We start from the raw sequence: 17557 nt of genomic DNA, 5'->3' as shown, positions 1-17557 counted from the left end.
TTTTTCCATATCCCTAAAGAATGTTGATGGGATCTGGATTGGGATTGCATTGAATGTATAGATTGCTTTAGGTAGAAGTGACATTGCACAATGTTCAGTCTTCATATCCACAAGCATGGGATGTTCTTCCATTTATGTAGATCTCTTATGGTTTCTTGAAGTAGTTTTTTATAGTTTTCTTTGTCGAGGTCTTTTGTGTCCCTTCTACCAGGTTGTTCTTCACACATGGACATCATTTCTAGCTGTGTCTAAACCATTGTCACAATAGTTTCCTGGATCATATCTTCTCAGCTACTGATCTAAGAAAACATCTCAGGAAAGGACCGTGACTGGCCAGTATGGAGAAAATGCCCACTCCCAAACAAGTGGGACGAGAGCTTTAAGAAGGCAGCGTCCATTCCACCATGCAGTTAGAAGGGACATTTCCCAGATTAAGTTGTGAAGGGATAGGACCATTTTGGGCTGACACCTGCAAGAGGCAGTTAAGTACAGTATAGTTTTCTTTCCTTTTTATTGAGGAATGGCATTTAAACCATCATTCAATTAAAAAAAAAAATGATGGCTGATATCATTTGAATTAAGATTGACATTATCTGAAAAATAAAGAAATTCAATAATGATAATTTGTAAGTTATTCATAACTCCAGCACCCTGAAACAACGGTTTTGGCTTTTTCATATTACCTTCCATAGACACACAATTTGTATATAATTGTGATATATATCTATATCTATATCTATATCTATATATATATCCTTTCGTATTTTGCTTTTATCCTAACTATAGTGGGAAAATGTTCTGCTGCCTTCATAATTATTCATTATAATGAAAACGTAACATTCTTTTTTGTTTCTGTCTGAAATTTTGTTAAACCATTTCTTAATGTTGGACATTAAGTTTATTTCCAGATCGGAACTATTTTATGGTACATTGCAGCCAACCCTGTATGATATCATCACATCCAGGTCCGTTTATCATCTTACTCTGGCTGAAGACTCAGAGGTCACAGAAAGCTTCTGAGCACCACCCTGCTGCTTCACAGCCAATCACAGCCCAGCCCAGGGTTTTGAAAATATGCCTGACAGAACTAGCAAATTTCTGGAAATGGTTAAGTCTTTTGTCTTCTACAAAATTGATCTGCCTCTTGCCAGTAGACTTGTTCTTTCTCGGAGATCCCTGGAAGTCCACAGAGCTCCTGACAGGAGTGAGTCAGGTGCTTCTTTAGTAAAAGTTGGTAGGGTGGGAGGATCCACCTCTCTTCAGCTATTTGCAAACATCTTCATCAGTGGAATCACATCCATGAATCCTTATAGGAAAAATGCTGGTCTCTCATGGATCAAAAAGTACAGGGTACTGTATGAATGAATGTCAGAATCCATCACAGTTAGTATCATCAGCTGTGATTTCAGCATTTGACAAGTGAATGGGCAGCCAGCTCCATCGTAAGCCATACTAAGATCATCAAGTCTTATGGGACTGGAGAACTCCCCAGGTACACAGAGACTGATGTATCTTTAACCCACCTGTCGTTTGTCTTCAAGAGCCCAAGGATCTTTACTTGCAGGGAAAACAGTTTTATCCTGGACCATTTTCCTATGCAGTTCTCCTTTTGTGTTTCCATTAAAAATGACATAAGCAAGTGTTTCCATACCCACATTTATTATTATAGCAAAAAATTGATGACATTTTAGGCAAGTGCACTTTACATGACTTTGTAACATGCCTAAATGCTTATGCATGCTGCTCTGCTGGTCTTTAGTTACAGGAATAGCCTTTCTGTTTGTTTTGGCTAAAAAGAGAAATCCCTTGCTCTGGCACCTTAGTTGACATGGATTTTCAGAGCCACAGCAGTACTAAGGAGCTATTTCTTTCCCTGCCCTCAAAATCAACATTCTTTGATTTCTGTTGTGGAGTGGAAAAGATTAATGACATCCCTTTTGGTAGATGGCATGGGTCACTGAGAGAGGCTGTAATCCATGCAAAGTTATTTTCATTGGCTAATAACATGGTATATATGGAGAAGATTTTACTGATGATTATTTTGGATTTGGATGACCTCTGAGTGTCACTTGATATTTTTGTTTCTGAGGTGGTATCTATCGCTACAGATGTAGATTGCCCAATCTTCCTTCCGAGGAGTGGCTGGTGGGTTTGAACCACCAGCCATCTGGTTAGCAGTCAAGTGCCTTAGGCACTACGCCACCAGAGCTCCCTTCACTTGATTAGCATGGTTCACAAATGCTGCTGAGAGTGAATTTTAGGTTGACTCTGATACTGTGGCCAGTTCTAAGAGTCCATAGACTGGGTGAGCAATGGGCACCATTTGCTTCCTTCATCGGGCTTGACTTCCTAGTGAGTCTGAACTTGGCTTTAGAGATAGCTGAGGGGAGTGGTTCTCAGATTCACTGGCCCAGGAAACATTTACCTTGTTAAACATTAGAGAGGCCCACTATGAGCTTTTGTTTATGGTTGTTATCTCTCCGTAGTTACCATATTTGAAGTTAAAATTGAGAAATGTTAAAAATATTAGTTTACTTGAAGATAACAATAAACCCACTTATGTTAACATAAGTAGCATTGTGTTGTGAAAAACAGCTATTTAAAAAAAAGTTAGTGAGAATAGTTTTGTTTTTACATTTTTGCAAATCTCTTTAATATCACTTAATATAAGACAACTTGATTCTCATCTATTTTAGCTTGTAGTCTCTTGGATATTACCCATATGCAGCCTCTGGAAAACTCCACTGTACACTCATGAGACAATGAGAGTTTAACATGCCATCAATGTTGGTATTATTAAGAAAATCATTTTAGCCTCATGGACCCAGGGGTTCTTGGATACTTTCAGAACTATTGGCTAAGAAGTTGTGAATAATGTTCAAAAATAAGGTTCAGTCCCAGGCAAATATTTTTAAGAGTTTTGCATTTAAGTGGTACTCAGTGCTCATGAAGTTTCTTTTTTTTCATAAAGCAATTCCAGTCGAATTTAATGAACATAAGCAGAAGACAGTTTGACATTGAAATGAAAAATACTATGCTGAACTTCATAGAGCCCTTATCTATTTATTATAAGAAGACAATACAATGTTTTTATTAGTAGCAGTAGTATTGTAGACCTTATTTTTATTGTGTGATCTTGGAAAAGTCCTTTCACCTTCTGAACTTCCTTGGTTAGAGGCCATGAACACTGAAGACAGGAGTGAAAGGGGTTGGACATGGAGCTGGGCCAGAGGTTGGGGATTCCTACCAGCTCAAAGATCTGTAGTCTGTGGTGGTTCAGCATCTTCTGCTAATTAAAGCAACTTTAAGTTGCCATCATGAATAAGGAGGTACCTGACAGTGACTGATGGTCCAACGTCAACAGCCCCCTACTTTTTCTCAGTTAATCCCAACAATTTCCCATTTTAACAGTTGAGCAGCTAGAGCTCAGAGGAGTTAAATCACTTGCCCAAAGATTCTATAGCTAGCTGCTGCTGGATTCAGACCTGGACCTGTTGGACCCCACATGTACCTACCATCTCTCCATACTGTAAGGGGCAAGCTATATGCTTCATTTTGGGGAAGAGATTCTTGCCCCATGGTTGGTATCATGGCTCATGGATGCAACTTAATAATGTTTGCATCAAATTGAATAACACTTGGACACCGTTTGTATAAGAGAAAATCTGACAGGCTAGTTCAAGACCAATGTACCAAGACAGTGAGGGAGGCTGTATCTGGTTTATATAATCCAACTCTATGTAAGTGGTTCCCCCTGAAGTTGTGTAACCCACAGCCCGCACACACCTACTTGGCAGTCCTGGTCCACCACACACATTCTAGTTATTATTGTCATAAGCTGTAGGCTTCTTGAGATGAGTGACCTCCCCACCTCTGGGTCCCTATAGTGCCCAGCATAAGACCTAGCAGGCATCACAGTAGTCCAGATATGCTTGTTCAGTGTGAATACTTGGTCTCTCCCACTAGGCTGTAAGTACCTTTATGTCAAAGCAGGTCCAAGGAGAATTCTCTCATGCCAGTGCTGCACACACCAGTGATTTGTAACAATGCCTCTTGCCTCCTTCAGGTTTTGCACTTCAGTCGTGGGCGAAGCCTGAGAAAAAAGAGAGAGAGGCTCAAGGAAGAGAGGAGAGCCCAGTCTGTGCCAAGAGATGAGGTGGCACAAAGCAAGGTGGGGGGTAGCCCTCCTGCCCTTCCCCTCCCCCACACCCTTGTACAGTGGGTGGGAAGCCATCTCCCTACTTTCACTGGGTTCTTCTGGCAGGTGCCATGCTGTCTTTGCCTCTCCCTCCTCCTGAGGTTCTTCCAAGTATCGCCAGTCTTTTCCCTTTGGCTTTGTGTCCCCGCTCCTCCAAGGTTTCAGAGCATGGGCCTGTGTGTGCACTGCTCATCTTCTCCAGCATCCTTGGGTGGTTATGTTTACCAGCCCCATGTATTTGTGGCCTTGGGTCTCCACATGTGGGCAGCACTGCCTCTCTGACATTGTGTCCTTTAATTGTGGTTCTCAAAGTGTGATGTCTAGTTCATCACCTGGGAACTTGTTAGAAATGCAGATTCTTGGGCACTCCTGAATCAGAAACTCTGGGGTGGGGCCCAGCAATCTGTGTTTGAACAAGCCCTGCAGATGATCCTGATATGCACTAAGGGTTGAGAATCACTGGCATAGGTTACTTCCTCTCGTTCACATTAGGGAATTGACCAAGGCTGTGCTAGCCCCTGTGGCTTCTTTGTGCAAATTAGGAAAAGATGCTCCTTTAGCAGACCAGCCTGGCATGGGGCATACATACAGATGTCATTCAGCTCCCCTCAACCCCTTCACCCCCTCAGTTCAGGGCCCTTGTGGAGTAAAGAGCTTGCACAGTTATACATGGTAGCCCTGCAGTGAACCATCTCTTTCAGCTCTCCTAGGAGAAATACAAGGATATAGGGACTAAGACGGACACATTTTTGGACATAAAATTATATCACCAAGTACTTGCTCTTCTGTCTGCCATATAAAATCCTCTCATCAGTTTCGAGGGTTAAGGCAGTATCACTGTGATGACTCATAGATAGTAAATTGTAAAAATTCCCCTGAGGACCAGAATTTTTATTTTACTTCATTTCAAAGAGGTCTGTCTGCCATGGATTGTGGGGTCCAAATCCGAAAAATCAGTGGGGTTCTGTTTTGTTGACATGCAGAAGACTGAAAATCTCTAGTGCTGAGGTGTTTTTGTGTGTGGTAGGTTCCTGGAGTTCTAGGCCAAAGAATTAGACCCAAGAATACATTGAGTTTGGTACCTAATAAGTATAATAAAGCCAAGTATTCAACCAATGAGAGAAAGCATATCTATTTAAGACCACCACTCTATGTCTTGCTAACTGAATTTTACCCCATTAGTGAAAAAGGCGATGGGGCAAGTAGAAAAAGCACCTTATCTCTTCCTTTAGGTGGAAATCACCCTTGGCTAGTACTGACTGGGCTTCTTGCTGTTTGCTGCTTACTGTTCCCATGTTGGGCACATGGGTTTGTTGGATACATGGGAAATGTCAGCATTTCAAACCTGACCTTCTCCTCAGTAAATACTATTGTTTTGCCTGCCCTGTCAAGGAACTACCTTTTATCCCAATTAAGAAAAGATGGGAGGTCTTCAGGTGTTGTACTGGTTCTGAGCATTGTTTTTCTTCAACATAAGCATTCTCTGGGGACGAATTTGTGCCCCACCCACCTGCCCTTTGGGGAGGGAAGGCAGAACCAGAGTGCAGTATCTTTCAGTGCTATCTCTTATTTCCCCAAAGTGTAGGGTTTAAGTCTCTCCTTAAAGAAATAGTTTGTGGGGTATGAAATGGACAAGCAAAAGGGGCAACAGAAGCTTCTTAGGTGTCTGGGCTTTTTTCTCTGTAGGGTAGTGTCTCAGCAGGAGACTCCCCCAGCAGCGAACAGGCTGCACTCAGAAAAGAAGAGGCCAGAGAAGATTTCCTGTCAGCTTCCCCGGAGCCCAGAGAAAAGGACAACAGGAGAAGAAAGTCAAGGCCTAAGGTCAGGAGCAGCTGAGTTGGTGCCTGGGAAGCAGGTTGGCAGAGGGCCTCAGGACTAATCATATCCAAGAGCTATAAAACCACCTCACTTGGCTTGCTGGTTTGGAGTTAGAATACAGAAATTAAATCAGGCTAAGTTCTGGCACAAAGTTAGCATGCCAATATACTTCCTTTGACATATTCAGTATTTGGAATAGAATACCTTAAGTTGAAGCAAGGAGGTGTTCCTTTATCTGAAATGGGAGCCAATGGTTGGTGTCACTCTTGTAGATGCCACTAGTATTCAGGGTGTCATCTCTTCCTCTCCCTCAGGTCTCTGCCTTTTCAGATCCCACTCCACCAGCAGACCAACAGCCTGGACACCAGAAGAATGGGCATGCTCATAATCACCCCAAAAAGAGGAGCAGACATCGGTGTTCATCCCCACCCCCTCCCCATGAGTTCAGAGCATATCAGCTCTACACATTGTACCGGGGCAAAGATGGGAAAATAATGCAGGTACCTACTGCAGGAGATAGAGCCACAGGCATTAAACAAGGATGTTCGTTTGACACTATCCTTGGGGGCTCCCAGTCACCTTAGCCAGAGATTTTATAACTCGGGTCATCCTAGTGATGTAAATCACTCACATACATGCCTGCTGGTTAGGCTCAAGAAAATAGACGGTTAGTTACAGAGCTTTCTGCACCATCCTTATTGTTGTTAGCAGCTGTAGAATTGGCACCCAACTCTTGGTGACCCTTTGCACAACAGAATGAGTGCTGCCTGATCCTGTACCACCTCCGTGATCCACTGGGGATCAGACTGTGTGATCCATAGTGTTTTCATTGGCTGATTTTTGGATGTAGATCACCAGGCCTTTCTTCTTAGTTCGTCTAGTCTGGAAATGCCATTGAAACCTATCTAGCATCATAGCAACATTGAAGCCTCCACTGACAGATGAGTAGTGGTTGAACATAAGTTGCACTGGCCAGGAATCTAATCAAATCCTGGTCTCCTGCATGAAAGGTGAGACTGAACTACCACTGCCCCCATGCACTATCCCTAGGTGAATAGATAACCTTGAGGACCCAGAGTGGATAAAAGCAGTGTGAGGACAGGGACCATAAAGGGCTGGCTCAGTGTGTCTCCTCCACCATCTGTATTCTCGGCCCCTGATGTACTGTCTGGCACGTGATAGGTATGCTAAACACATCTATCTGGTGAAGAAATGAATGAGTTGTGTTGATTCCTTTTTTGTTTTCCATGTAGGCACCAATAAATGGTTGTCGATGTGAACCTCTAATCAACAAGCTGGAGAACCAGTTGGAGGCAACTGTGGAGGAGATAAAAGCGGAGCTGGGATCTGTTCAGGATAAAATGAATACAAAACTGGGGCATATGGAGAGTAAGACCCAGCACCAAGTAAGTGAGTGGGCCAGCCCCCTAATTCAAGGGGTAATGGCACAAAATGAAACCAGAAAGAGACCTCAGTACCTCCTTCATCCTGTAAACTCTGCCCTGAGTGTCAGATGGGCTCTTAGAGAAAAGGCTGCTTATATAATGTTCTTAAAGCCTATTTATTTAAATCACTTAAGAACATGTTTCAATTGCTTCTGATTACAAAAGTAATAAACAGACTAGAACAACTAGATGGTGCTCAGCTACCAATGCCAGCCACTCAGGAAAGGATCAAAACTGGAGATCCTGGATAGAGTGGGAGGAAAAATGTGGAACAAAATCCAAAAACACAATAAGGACCAGAATTACTGGTCGGATGGAGTTTGGTGCAACCCCCAATACTTTGGCCCTGGGATACACTTCGGGCCTGGAATAAAACTCACTCTTAGGGGCTGGCTATCAGCGCAATAGTAAATAAGGTGTACATGCAGACCACTCAACCCAGGGTGATGCACCCACATACTCTATGGAGATGCATCCCTTGGAGCAATCGAACATGGGGCAACAGAGGGGCAATATTTGAATGGAGGAAGTGCAGGACACACAGGAGTGCATAACTATGAGAGGCACAGGCAGGGGTTACTGGGCAGGAAGGGGAGGAGACTGACTTAGGGTTGGGGATGGTAATTCGGGAGTGAAACCAAATGTACATGAAATGTTGAATGTAAAACAAACTCTGCTCTGTAAACTTGCACCTAAAGCACAATTTAAAAAAAAAAAAAAAAAAAAAAAGTAATACATACCCATTACAGAGCATTTAGAAAAATATGAACATTAGAAAGGAAAATAAATCACCTATAAATCCACCATGATGTAAAAGCACTATTAATATTTGGATTTCTCCTCTTCCAATGTTTTCTTTATGCTAGTGTACTCCACACATACCCCTCCCCTGTATACAAAATTAGAATAATCATGTCTATACCAAACTCAAACCAAACTCTGCCATGGAGTCGATTTCAACTTACAGCGACCCCTCCTTGGGTTTCTGAGGCAGAATCTCTATGGAAATAGATTGCCCAACCTTCCTTCTGAGAAGTGGCTAGTGGGTCTGAGCCACCAGCCTTCTGGTTAGCAGTCAAATGCCTTAGGCACTATGCCACCAGAGCTCCTAATCATGTCTATGTTGTTGTTGTTGTTGTTGTTTTTATGTGCTGTCGAGTTGGACCTGACTCAAAACGACCCCTCCTTGGGTTTCCAAGGCAGTATCACTAAGGAAGTAGATTGCCCCATCTTCCTTCTGAGGAGTGGCTGGTGGGCCAGCCTTTTGGTTAGCAGTCAAGTGCCTTAGGCACTACGCTACAATCATGTCTATAGAGGAAACTGAAGTCTATTGTTGGTCTTGCAAAATTTTATCATGTGATCTCTGGTGTCCTTTCTGTCACCAAGGCCATATTTTCCAACTACTGTTGATTCTTTGTTTCCTAATCACCAGTAATAATTAACACATCTTGATTGGCCAATTTCAAACTACAGAACTTGGTAAAGGCTTCAATTTCTTCCTCTATACCAAAAACGAAACTCACTGACATCGAGTTGGATTCAGCTCACAGCAACCCCACCTTGGGTTTCCGAGGCAGAATTACTACGGAAGTAGATCGCCCCATCTTCTTTCCGAGGAGTGGCTGGTGAGTTTGAACTGCCAGTCTTCTGGTTAGCTGTCAAGTGCCTTAGGCACTAGGCTACCAGAGCTCCTAGACATGATTATTCTAATTGTGTGTGCAGGGAAGGGGTGTGTATGGAGTACAGTAACATAAAGAAAACATTGGAAGAGGCAAAACCCAAATATTAATAGTGCTTTCACATCATAGTGGATTTATAGGTGATTTGTTTTCCTTTCTAATGTTCATATTTTTGTAAATGCTCTGTAATGGGTACGTATTAGTTTTGTAATCAGAAGCAATTGAAACATGTTTTAAGTGTTTTAAGGCATATGGGGAACATTTACATGAGGTAAATACACTCCTTGGAGCAATCAATCATGAGAAAACAAAAGGGCAGGGTTTGCACAGGGAGACAGCTCAGAGGACAGGAAAGAGAGAGACATAAGGAAGAGGAAACTATGGGGAGGAAGCAGGAAGAGAGCTGTTATGTTGTGAGGAATAATTGCAGTCAATGTCATGAAACAAAATGGGTATGAAATGTTGTATGGAAAATGAATTTGCTCTGTAAACTTTCACCCCAATCACAATAAAAAATTTTTTTAAAATTCTTTTTTTTGGCAAGACCAGCATATTGCAAATACCTTTTTCAACAATATAACAGTGGGTATACACATGTACCTCGCCGGATGGAATACATAGGGATCAGATTGACTGCATCTATGGAAAGATGTGATGTATCTTCAGTCAAAACCAGGCCAGGAGCTGACTGTGGAACAGACCATCAGCTGCTCATAAGCAAGTTCAAGTTGAAGCTGAAGACAATTAAAACAACTCCACAAGAGCCAAAATATGACCTTCAGCGAAAAAGGGGGACACCCTCAAGGAGATGGGTTGACAACAGTGGCTTCGGTGATGGGCTCAGGTGTAGCAAGGATTGTGAAGCTGGCACAGGATCATGCAGTGTTTCATTCTGTCGTACAGAGGGTTGCTATGAGTCTGAGTCGACTCATCGGCACCGAAAGACATCATAGTTTTTCACTCTGTCTATAGTTTTTTCTCTGATCCTAACTTTTTATTTTGAAAAATTTCAAACATAAAGATAAGTTGGAAGAATGATAAAATGAATGCTCATATACCTTCCACCTAAATTCGTTTTTTTTTTTTTTTCTTTTTTTGCCATATTTGCTGCATGTCTCACTAACGCCCAATTTTTCTTTGTTGAACTTTTTACTGAATCAGAAACTGGATGTGCAGACCAGCAGTCTACCTTTTAGCAAACCCCCCAGGTAACTGTGATGCATCTTAAAGTTGGAGAACCTCTGGAGTAGACACATGATTAGGTTCAATTTAAATATTTTTGGCAAGAATACTTCATTTCCAGTACTAATGGTGTGAACTTCAAACTGTATCTTATCAGAAAGCACATGTCAGAATATCTAATTACTAATGATGCTAAACTTGACCCCTTAGCTTATCTGGCAACTGCCATATCTCTCCATTGAAAAGGTTCTTTCTCCTCTTGTAATGAATAAGTAACATATGATGAATATAGATTCTTAAGTATTATGATAAAATACATATAACTAAAATTTGCTATTTGAACCATGTTTATGTGTGTATTCAGTATGTTGAATTCACCACGGTGAGCAGTCATCACCACTATTCACTTTTTTTTTTAAGAGCTTGTTTTACATTCAACATAATGCATACATTTAGTTTCATTCCCCATTCACCATGTCCAATCCTAACCCAACCACTATTCACTTCATGTCTTTGTTTCTGAGCATCTACTTCATTCTTTCCTTTTCCTTCAGATCTATTTGTTCTGTTTTTCCGAAATTCAAAAATTGTCTCTTTTGGGTTCGGGAAAGGTGACAGATTGGGGTGTACAATCTTCATCTAATTCTAAATCCCAGGAAAGGACTCTGGCCCATATGAATCAGGTGTTCATGCCTGAACCCATCAGCCATGACCTGTGAACAAAGACTTGCATAAACACGGTTGCTCTTGCCATGACCACTTGTGTAGCAAGAGGATAAGAAGGTGAGGGAGTAGGCCAATTCCAGAAAACAAGAGGAGGGCAACACACAGAAAAGCATGGAGCCTGGAGACAAAACGAAAGGTGCTCACCACATCTCCAGAACTGATGTTTCTTTTTTTATTTTCTGAACATCTGAGTGTGGAATGTTACTTCCCTGAGAGGAGAACTCACCACCATTAGCTCTTGTGGTAACAACGGTTCCTTTCTCTTCTGGTTTCTTGGCAGTAGACCTTGTCAAAGTAGTGAAGGTTTGGCCCTACTGGGCTTTAGGGTACTACAGGAAATTTAAGGATAAAGGGGGGACCTAGAAAGGTATGAGATTGAAAAGTAACAGCCATCTGTTCTATGAGGGTGTTCATTTATCTTCCACATTCTTCTTTGCACATGCTTTGGCTACTTTCAATGAAGCAACAAAAGTATTTGCTCCCTGGGAGAGCTGGATGAAAGCCCTGAGTAGTCAGCTCGTTTCACTACTTTTGGGGCAGCTGCTAACATTGCTTATTTAAAAAGAAGGGGAAGTGACTCCATACTTTTCTAGTTTTTCCTTATAATAGTCTTAGAAATAATGCTCTAAGGCATATAAAAAGTCTGTTTTGCTTATAAGGTCTGCATGGCTCAATCTGTAATTTCTTAAACCTTTTATGATTTTAAAAAAATAAGAAAAAAGACATGCTCAGAAGTTCTGAAAAATTCAAGTTCCACAAAAACTATATGAAAACAGAATGAGGAGTTGAGGTTTGCTTGCTTTCTCTCTAGCCCGTACCTGGTACTCCCTAAGCCCCTCCTCAGGAGCTGAGAGACCAGAACCAATCTCAGTCATGTACTCTTCCCGTTGAATCCTAGATGCGTGTGCTGGACAAGCTGATGGTTGAGCGACTGTCAGCAGAGAGAACCGAGTGCCTGAATCGCTTGCAACAGCACTCAGACATGGAGCAGCATGAGGGAGAGAAGCGACAGGTAAAAACTAGTAGCTACCACCATAAAGAGAAATGAAGTTCTGCTGCAGGCTACGACCTTGAAAATGTTGTTGGTGTGTGCTGTTGACTCATAGCAACCCCATGTGGTAGAGTAGAACTTCCCCGTAGGGTTTTGCCTTTACGTTCACCAGAATTAACATGTCTACTATCTATTGAATGATTCTCCCTCCCTCCCTTTCCTTCTCCAGCAGCCATCAAAGAATGTTGCTGTGTGTAAACCTACAGACTTTTTATAAAAGTGATTAAAAAAAAAAAAAAAAAAACCCACAGCCCGTGAGTCAGATCCAACTCATAGCAACCTCTCCTTGTGTTTCCGAGGCGTTATCACTACAGAAGTAGATTGCCTAACCTTCTTTCCGAGGAGTGGCTGGTGGGTTTTGACTGCCAGTCCTCTGGTTAGCAGTCAAATGCCTTAGGTACTACACCACAAGAGCTCCTATAAAAGTGATATCATGTAATATTTATTGTTTTGTGATTGACTTGTTTCACTCAGCATAATGTCCTCCAGATTCATCTATGTTATGTTTTGTGTATTCCTCATTATTATTTATAAGTTACATAGTATGTATGTACCACATTTTGTTTCTCCGTTTGTCGATGGATACTTAGGTTGTTTCCATTTTTTCACTGTTGTAATAATGCTGCAGTGAACATGGGTGTGCATATATCTGTTCCTGTCATACCTCTTATTTGTCTAGGACATATGCCTGGGAGTGGGATTGCTGGATCATTGGTATTTCTATTTCTAGCCTTTTGAGGAAGCACCATATCATTTTCCATAGTGGTTGTACCATTTTACAATCCTACTAGCAGTGTATAAGAGTTACCCACAACCTCACATTTATTTTGTTTTTCGATCAGTGCCATTTTTTGCAGGTTTAAGATGGTATCTCATTGTAGTTTCAATTTGCATCTCTCTGTAATGGCTAATGAACACAAACATCTCTTCATGTGTTTGTTAGCCACCTGACTGTCTTTGATGATGTGTCTGTTCATGTGTTTGTTAGCCACCTGACTGTCTTTGATGATGTGTCTGTTCATGTCCTTTGCCCATTTTTGATTGGATTGTTTGTTTTTTTTTTGTTGTTGAGGTGCCATAGGGTTTTCTAGGCTATAATCATTGTGGAAGCAGGTCACCAGGTCTTTCTCTTGCAGAGCGGGGTGAGGTGGGTTCAAATCACCAACTTTTCAGTTAGTAGCCCCGTGCTTAACCACTGTGCCACCGGGGCTCCTTACTGTAAGTCAAGTAAGTTATATACTAAAGGATAAATATTGTATGAGCCTCCATAGATATAATGTCTGGAACAGGCAAATGCACAGAACAAAGTTTATCAGTGGTTACCAGGGGCTGAGGAGGGGGAGAAATGGAAAATAACTGCATAAGGGGTACTGAATGTCTGTCTAGAGAGCTCTGGTAGCTTAGTGCCTAAGGCATTTGACTGCTAACCAGAAGGATGGCAGTTCAAACCCACCAGCCACTCCTCAGAAGGAAGATTGGGCAATCTACTTTCTAATTTCTGTCTAGGGTGATGAAAAACTTTTGGAAGTAGTGGTGATGGTTGCACAACACAGTGGATCTAATTAATGTCACTGAACTGTACGCTTAAAAATGGTTCAATTGGCAAATGTATTGTTATATATATTTTACGAAAGTAAAATTAAAAATAAATTGGGAAAAAGAAAAAAAAATACAGCAGTGTATGTCAGTACTTAACTTACAGTTCATCACACATGTGTTTTGAGTTAAAAGATTCAGACCTGCTATTGAAAACTCAGAACTTTTGCATTAAGTAGCATGGCATTGTCTTAATCCTAAAATGAAGTTAATAGAAGAACTTGTAGTCAGTTTATGTTCATTGTTGAATATACTGCAACAGGTTGAGGCTGAACAGTTTATAGAAAATGTTGGGGGAAATGAGATCTCTGCCCTGGACCAGTTATGTTTACAGTGCCTTTGTTGGACTGTTACACTATTATTGAACAAGACATGGCCTGCCCTCAAGGGCAGTCTACCTGGGACAATAAACATGGAGCTCTCACATGTGTGACGGCACATGCTCGTAAGCAGCCAGAAATGCTTGCTTTGAAAGATGAGTGGTTTTGGGTGTTTGAGTTTAAGGTGTCTCTCAGTCACTTAATGAAGAATGTTGATAGCTATTAGCTGGGGTGCTGGATGAACTTTACAAGCAGAGAAGGCTGTGGCCCGTGGGAGGGTGAACGAACCACAACTTTTGGGTTTGTCAAGGCAACATCCTCAACTACTGAAAAGTCCATTCATGATGCATTAATTCATAAACCATGTATCAGATTCACCTGATTCTTTTATGTACTGCTTTGTTTTCTTAGATGTCCTTGGTGGATGAATTAAAAACCTGGTGCATATTAAAGATTCAGAATCTGGAGCTGAAGCTTTCCGGAGATTCTAGGGCCTCCAGGTCTAAATCCATACCATCTACTTGGGAGTCTTCTACAGGTAATCTACCTGCAGAGAGCTCTTCTGTCCAAAGGCGATGAAACCTTGCCAGTCTCTTCCTCTCTTGTATCAGAAGACAGTTCACACTGTATGGCTGTGGGAAACACTGAATTTTAGAGTAAGCTCTGTAAAAGGGCAGGGACCCTGTCTATTTTGCTCACCACTGTACACTCAGTTCCTATATAGTAATGAAGCACTCTTGTTTTAGTGCTCAGAAATACCTGAGAAATGGAATGAAAGAATTATTATTGATCAGTGATACAGGGCTTCAGGTTCAGTGTTAATGTTCTCAGGTGTGGACCCCAAAGATGAGGCGTGATGTGCAGGCCATCTATCTCCAAAGCAAGCCTCTCTCCCTTACCCCTTATGCCTCTTTCCCTTTTCATTTCCTTGATCTGTCATTTACTTTTGTCCAATTATATGAAACCTTATTAAACAGCTATTCATGTTTTGAACATGCCCTGGGTATTAGGTAAGAGATGCTTTGAGCAAAACATCGTTACACAAGTTACAGTGATTACATTTAGTGATAATTTTGAGGACGTTCAGAGCCTTGATAATTCCACCTCAGTGGGGATTTGGTATGTCATGTGTTTTGTGTTAGTTATATGTGTGGCACAGATGGTTTGCACTTGACTACTGACCTAAAGGTTGGCCATTCATACCCACCCAGCGGTGCTACAGAAGGCTTGGTGATCTGCTTCTGTAAGCATTATAGTCAAGAAAACCCTCAAGAATGGCTCTACTCTGTGACACTGGGTTGTCATGAGTTGTAATCAATGGCAGTGGTTTTTGGGGATTTGGGGTGTGTGTGTGTGTGTGTGACCACAGGTCATCTCTGGACTATGGTTTTACCTTCTTTGTATTCAGATTGGGACACACTGTGGGCAAATTTTGTGCTAGGAGTAATCATGGAACTCTGGGTATAAGGAGTAGGATCACCTTTCCAAACTGGAGCTTGGGTCAAGGAATTAAGTACACTAAGGCTCTGGTAGCATAGTGCCTAAGACACTTGACTGCTAACCAGAAGGCTGGCAGTTCAAACCCACCAGTTACTCCTCGGAAGGAAGATGAGGCAATCTACTTCCGTAGTGATACTGCCTCGGAAACCCAAGGAGGGGTCGCTATGAGTCGGGTCCGACTTGATGGCACATAACAACAACAACAAGGCCACATTGGAGCTCTGGTAGCATAGAGCCTAAGGCACTTGACTGCTAACCAGAAGGCTGGCGGTTCAAACCCATCAGCCACTCCTTGGAAGGAAGGTTGGGCAATCCTACTTCTGTAGTGATACTGCCTCAGAAACCCAAGGAGGGGTCGCTATGAGTCGGGGCTGACAACAAGACCACATTGTAGAAAAGGCCCAGAAATTACACAATGGAGACAGCCATTTTCATAGATAAATGCCCAACTCTATTTTAAGTTTCCTAGAGTAGACTAAGTAGATTAGATGCTATCAGTGTTGCTACTATGGTATGCATGAAAGCCCTGCCAAAATGCTAATCAGGCCAGAATTACCAGCAGGAAATGAACAGAAAGGTGAGAAATACCACAGAGGGAAAGATGCAGATAGTGGGTGGTGATTAAGAATGCGCAGGATTCCTAGGCCTCTCAAACAAATCCTGACCCACAGCCCTGTGAACAAGGGTTGCTCTTTTATTTTCCTCCTGAAACCAGGTGCGGATCAAGATCAATCAGTGGTGACTGCAGGTCCATTAGCAGCTTCTGACAGCTCCCCTAAGGTGGTTAGGCCCAAGGAGAAGCCCCTCAACTCCACCACTGCCCATAGACCCCATCAGGAGCTGTCTTCCACTGACTGTGCAGGTTCCCGAGTAAGGAACGTCAAGGTCCAGACAGCCTTGCTGCCTTCAAATGAGGCAGCTAAGTGTGATCTGCAGGCTGGGCCCTGTGTCGACAGAGGCACCCAAACCAAGAAGTCTGGGAAAAGTGGGCAGATGAGGCATCGAGCCCAGCACCCAACATCCAGCAACTGTGGGCCGCTGCCGCCACCAGCTGCAAACAGCGAGCGGACTGCCCCTCACGTTCGAGACACCTCCCAAGCTCTGGAGCTTACCCAGTATTTTTTTGAGGCTGTTTCTACCCAGATGGAAAAATGGTATGAAAGGAAGATTGAAGAAGCACGAAGCCATGCTGATCAAAAAGCCCAGCAAGATAAAGCTACACTGAAGGAACACATTAAAAGTTTAGAAGACGAACTTGCTAAACTCAGGACTAAAGTGCAGAAGGAAAATTAGAGCCTGGGAAGTGGAAGAAAGGATTCTTGAGGATTTCAGGTTTTCCAACTGCAGAATACCTATGCCCAAGGTGTCAGTCACTGTGCGCATTAGCAGACTTGCCTTTAAAAAATCACTCCTCTCTGATATGTGCCAGACACACCACTTCCTATGCCCTGAAGTTATGAAAACTTCAACAATTAAACTGAAACCAGGCAAGTTTGCTTAGTTTCAGGTTTCATTTCAAACTCCAAACCTCGGTCCAGGTTCATCTGGAGTTCAGAAGCTCAGCTTAAGCAAGGCACATTGAGGAGATAAATGATGTGTAAGCCAAACACTAAAATTTAGGGTGGAAGAAATAATATAAATCAAAAACAAGGAAAAAAGTCAACCCCTTGGGAACTCATATGGAACTTATTCATATAAATTTAAACACACCTGCTGTGCCTAGACAAGTGTGTCTCTCTAAAAGAACTGTAACTCCAAATGTGCTAAACATTCTCCCTCAAATTCCAAAAAGCTGACATCGTAACCAGGTGGAAACTTAGCACCGTTTTGAGGAGAAAGATTGTCATGATGTCACAGGATCCAGTATATCTTTAAACTATTTGAAAAGTCAGAATTTATTTAAATAATGCATAATTGGCCAATAGCACTGTGAATGAGCTTGAATGAGAAAGTTTTAGATCATTTGGTCATGGTTTCTGTATTTTGAGCCAAAAAATTGATTAATCATAGTGATTTTAAGGCAGCTAAAAGGAAAATATATT

The 17557-nt window shown here is 42.0% G+C and overlaps 1 protein-coding gene across 1 annotated transcript in view; it reads left to right on the top strand.

Annotated features, from left to right (window-relative positions):
- Nucleotides 1-16808, top strand: part of ANKRD6 (ankyrin repeat domain 6) — a 113729-nt gene extending 96921 nt beyond the window's left edge. The window contains exons 9-15 of the mRNA XM_007950843.1: nucleotides 4067-4171; nucleotides 5885-6019; nucleotides 6331-6516; nucleotides 7270-7422; nucleotides 11947-12060; nucleotides 14427-14553; nucleotides 16231-16808. Of these exons, the coding sequence (XP_007949034.1) occupies nucleotides 4067-4171; nucleotides 5885-6019; nucleotides 6331-6516; nucleotides 7270-7422; nucleotides 11947-12060; nucleotides 14427-14553; nucleotides 16231-16808 (1398 nt within the window). The remainder of the gene's footprint in view (nucleotides 1-4066; nucleotides 4172-5884; nucleotides 6020-6330; nucleotides 6517-7269; nucleotides 7423-11946; nucleotides 12061-14426; nucleotides 14554-16230) is intronic.
- The last annotated feature ends 749 nt before the right edge of the window (nucleotides 16809-17557 follow it).

The sequence above is a fragment of the Orycteropus afer genome, unplaced genomic scaffold, assembly GCF_000298275.1.
Source record: "Orycteropus afer afer isolate SDZICR_OR568_19922 unplaced genomic scaffold, OryAfe1.0 scaffold00011, whole genome shotgun sequence".
NCBI lineage: Eukaryota > Metazoa > Chordata > Mammalia > Tubulidentata > Orycteropodidae > Orycteropus > Orycteropus afer.
The sequence above is the reverse complement of the archived record's forward strand: the minus strand, read 5'-3'. Positions and strand labels throughout refer to the sequence as shown.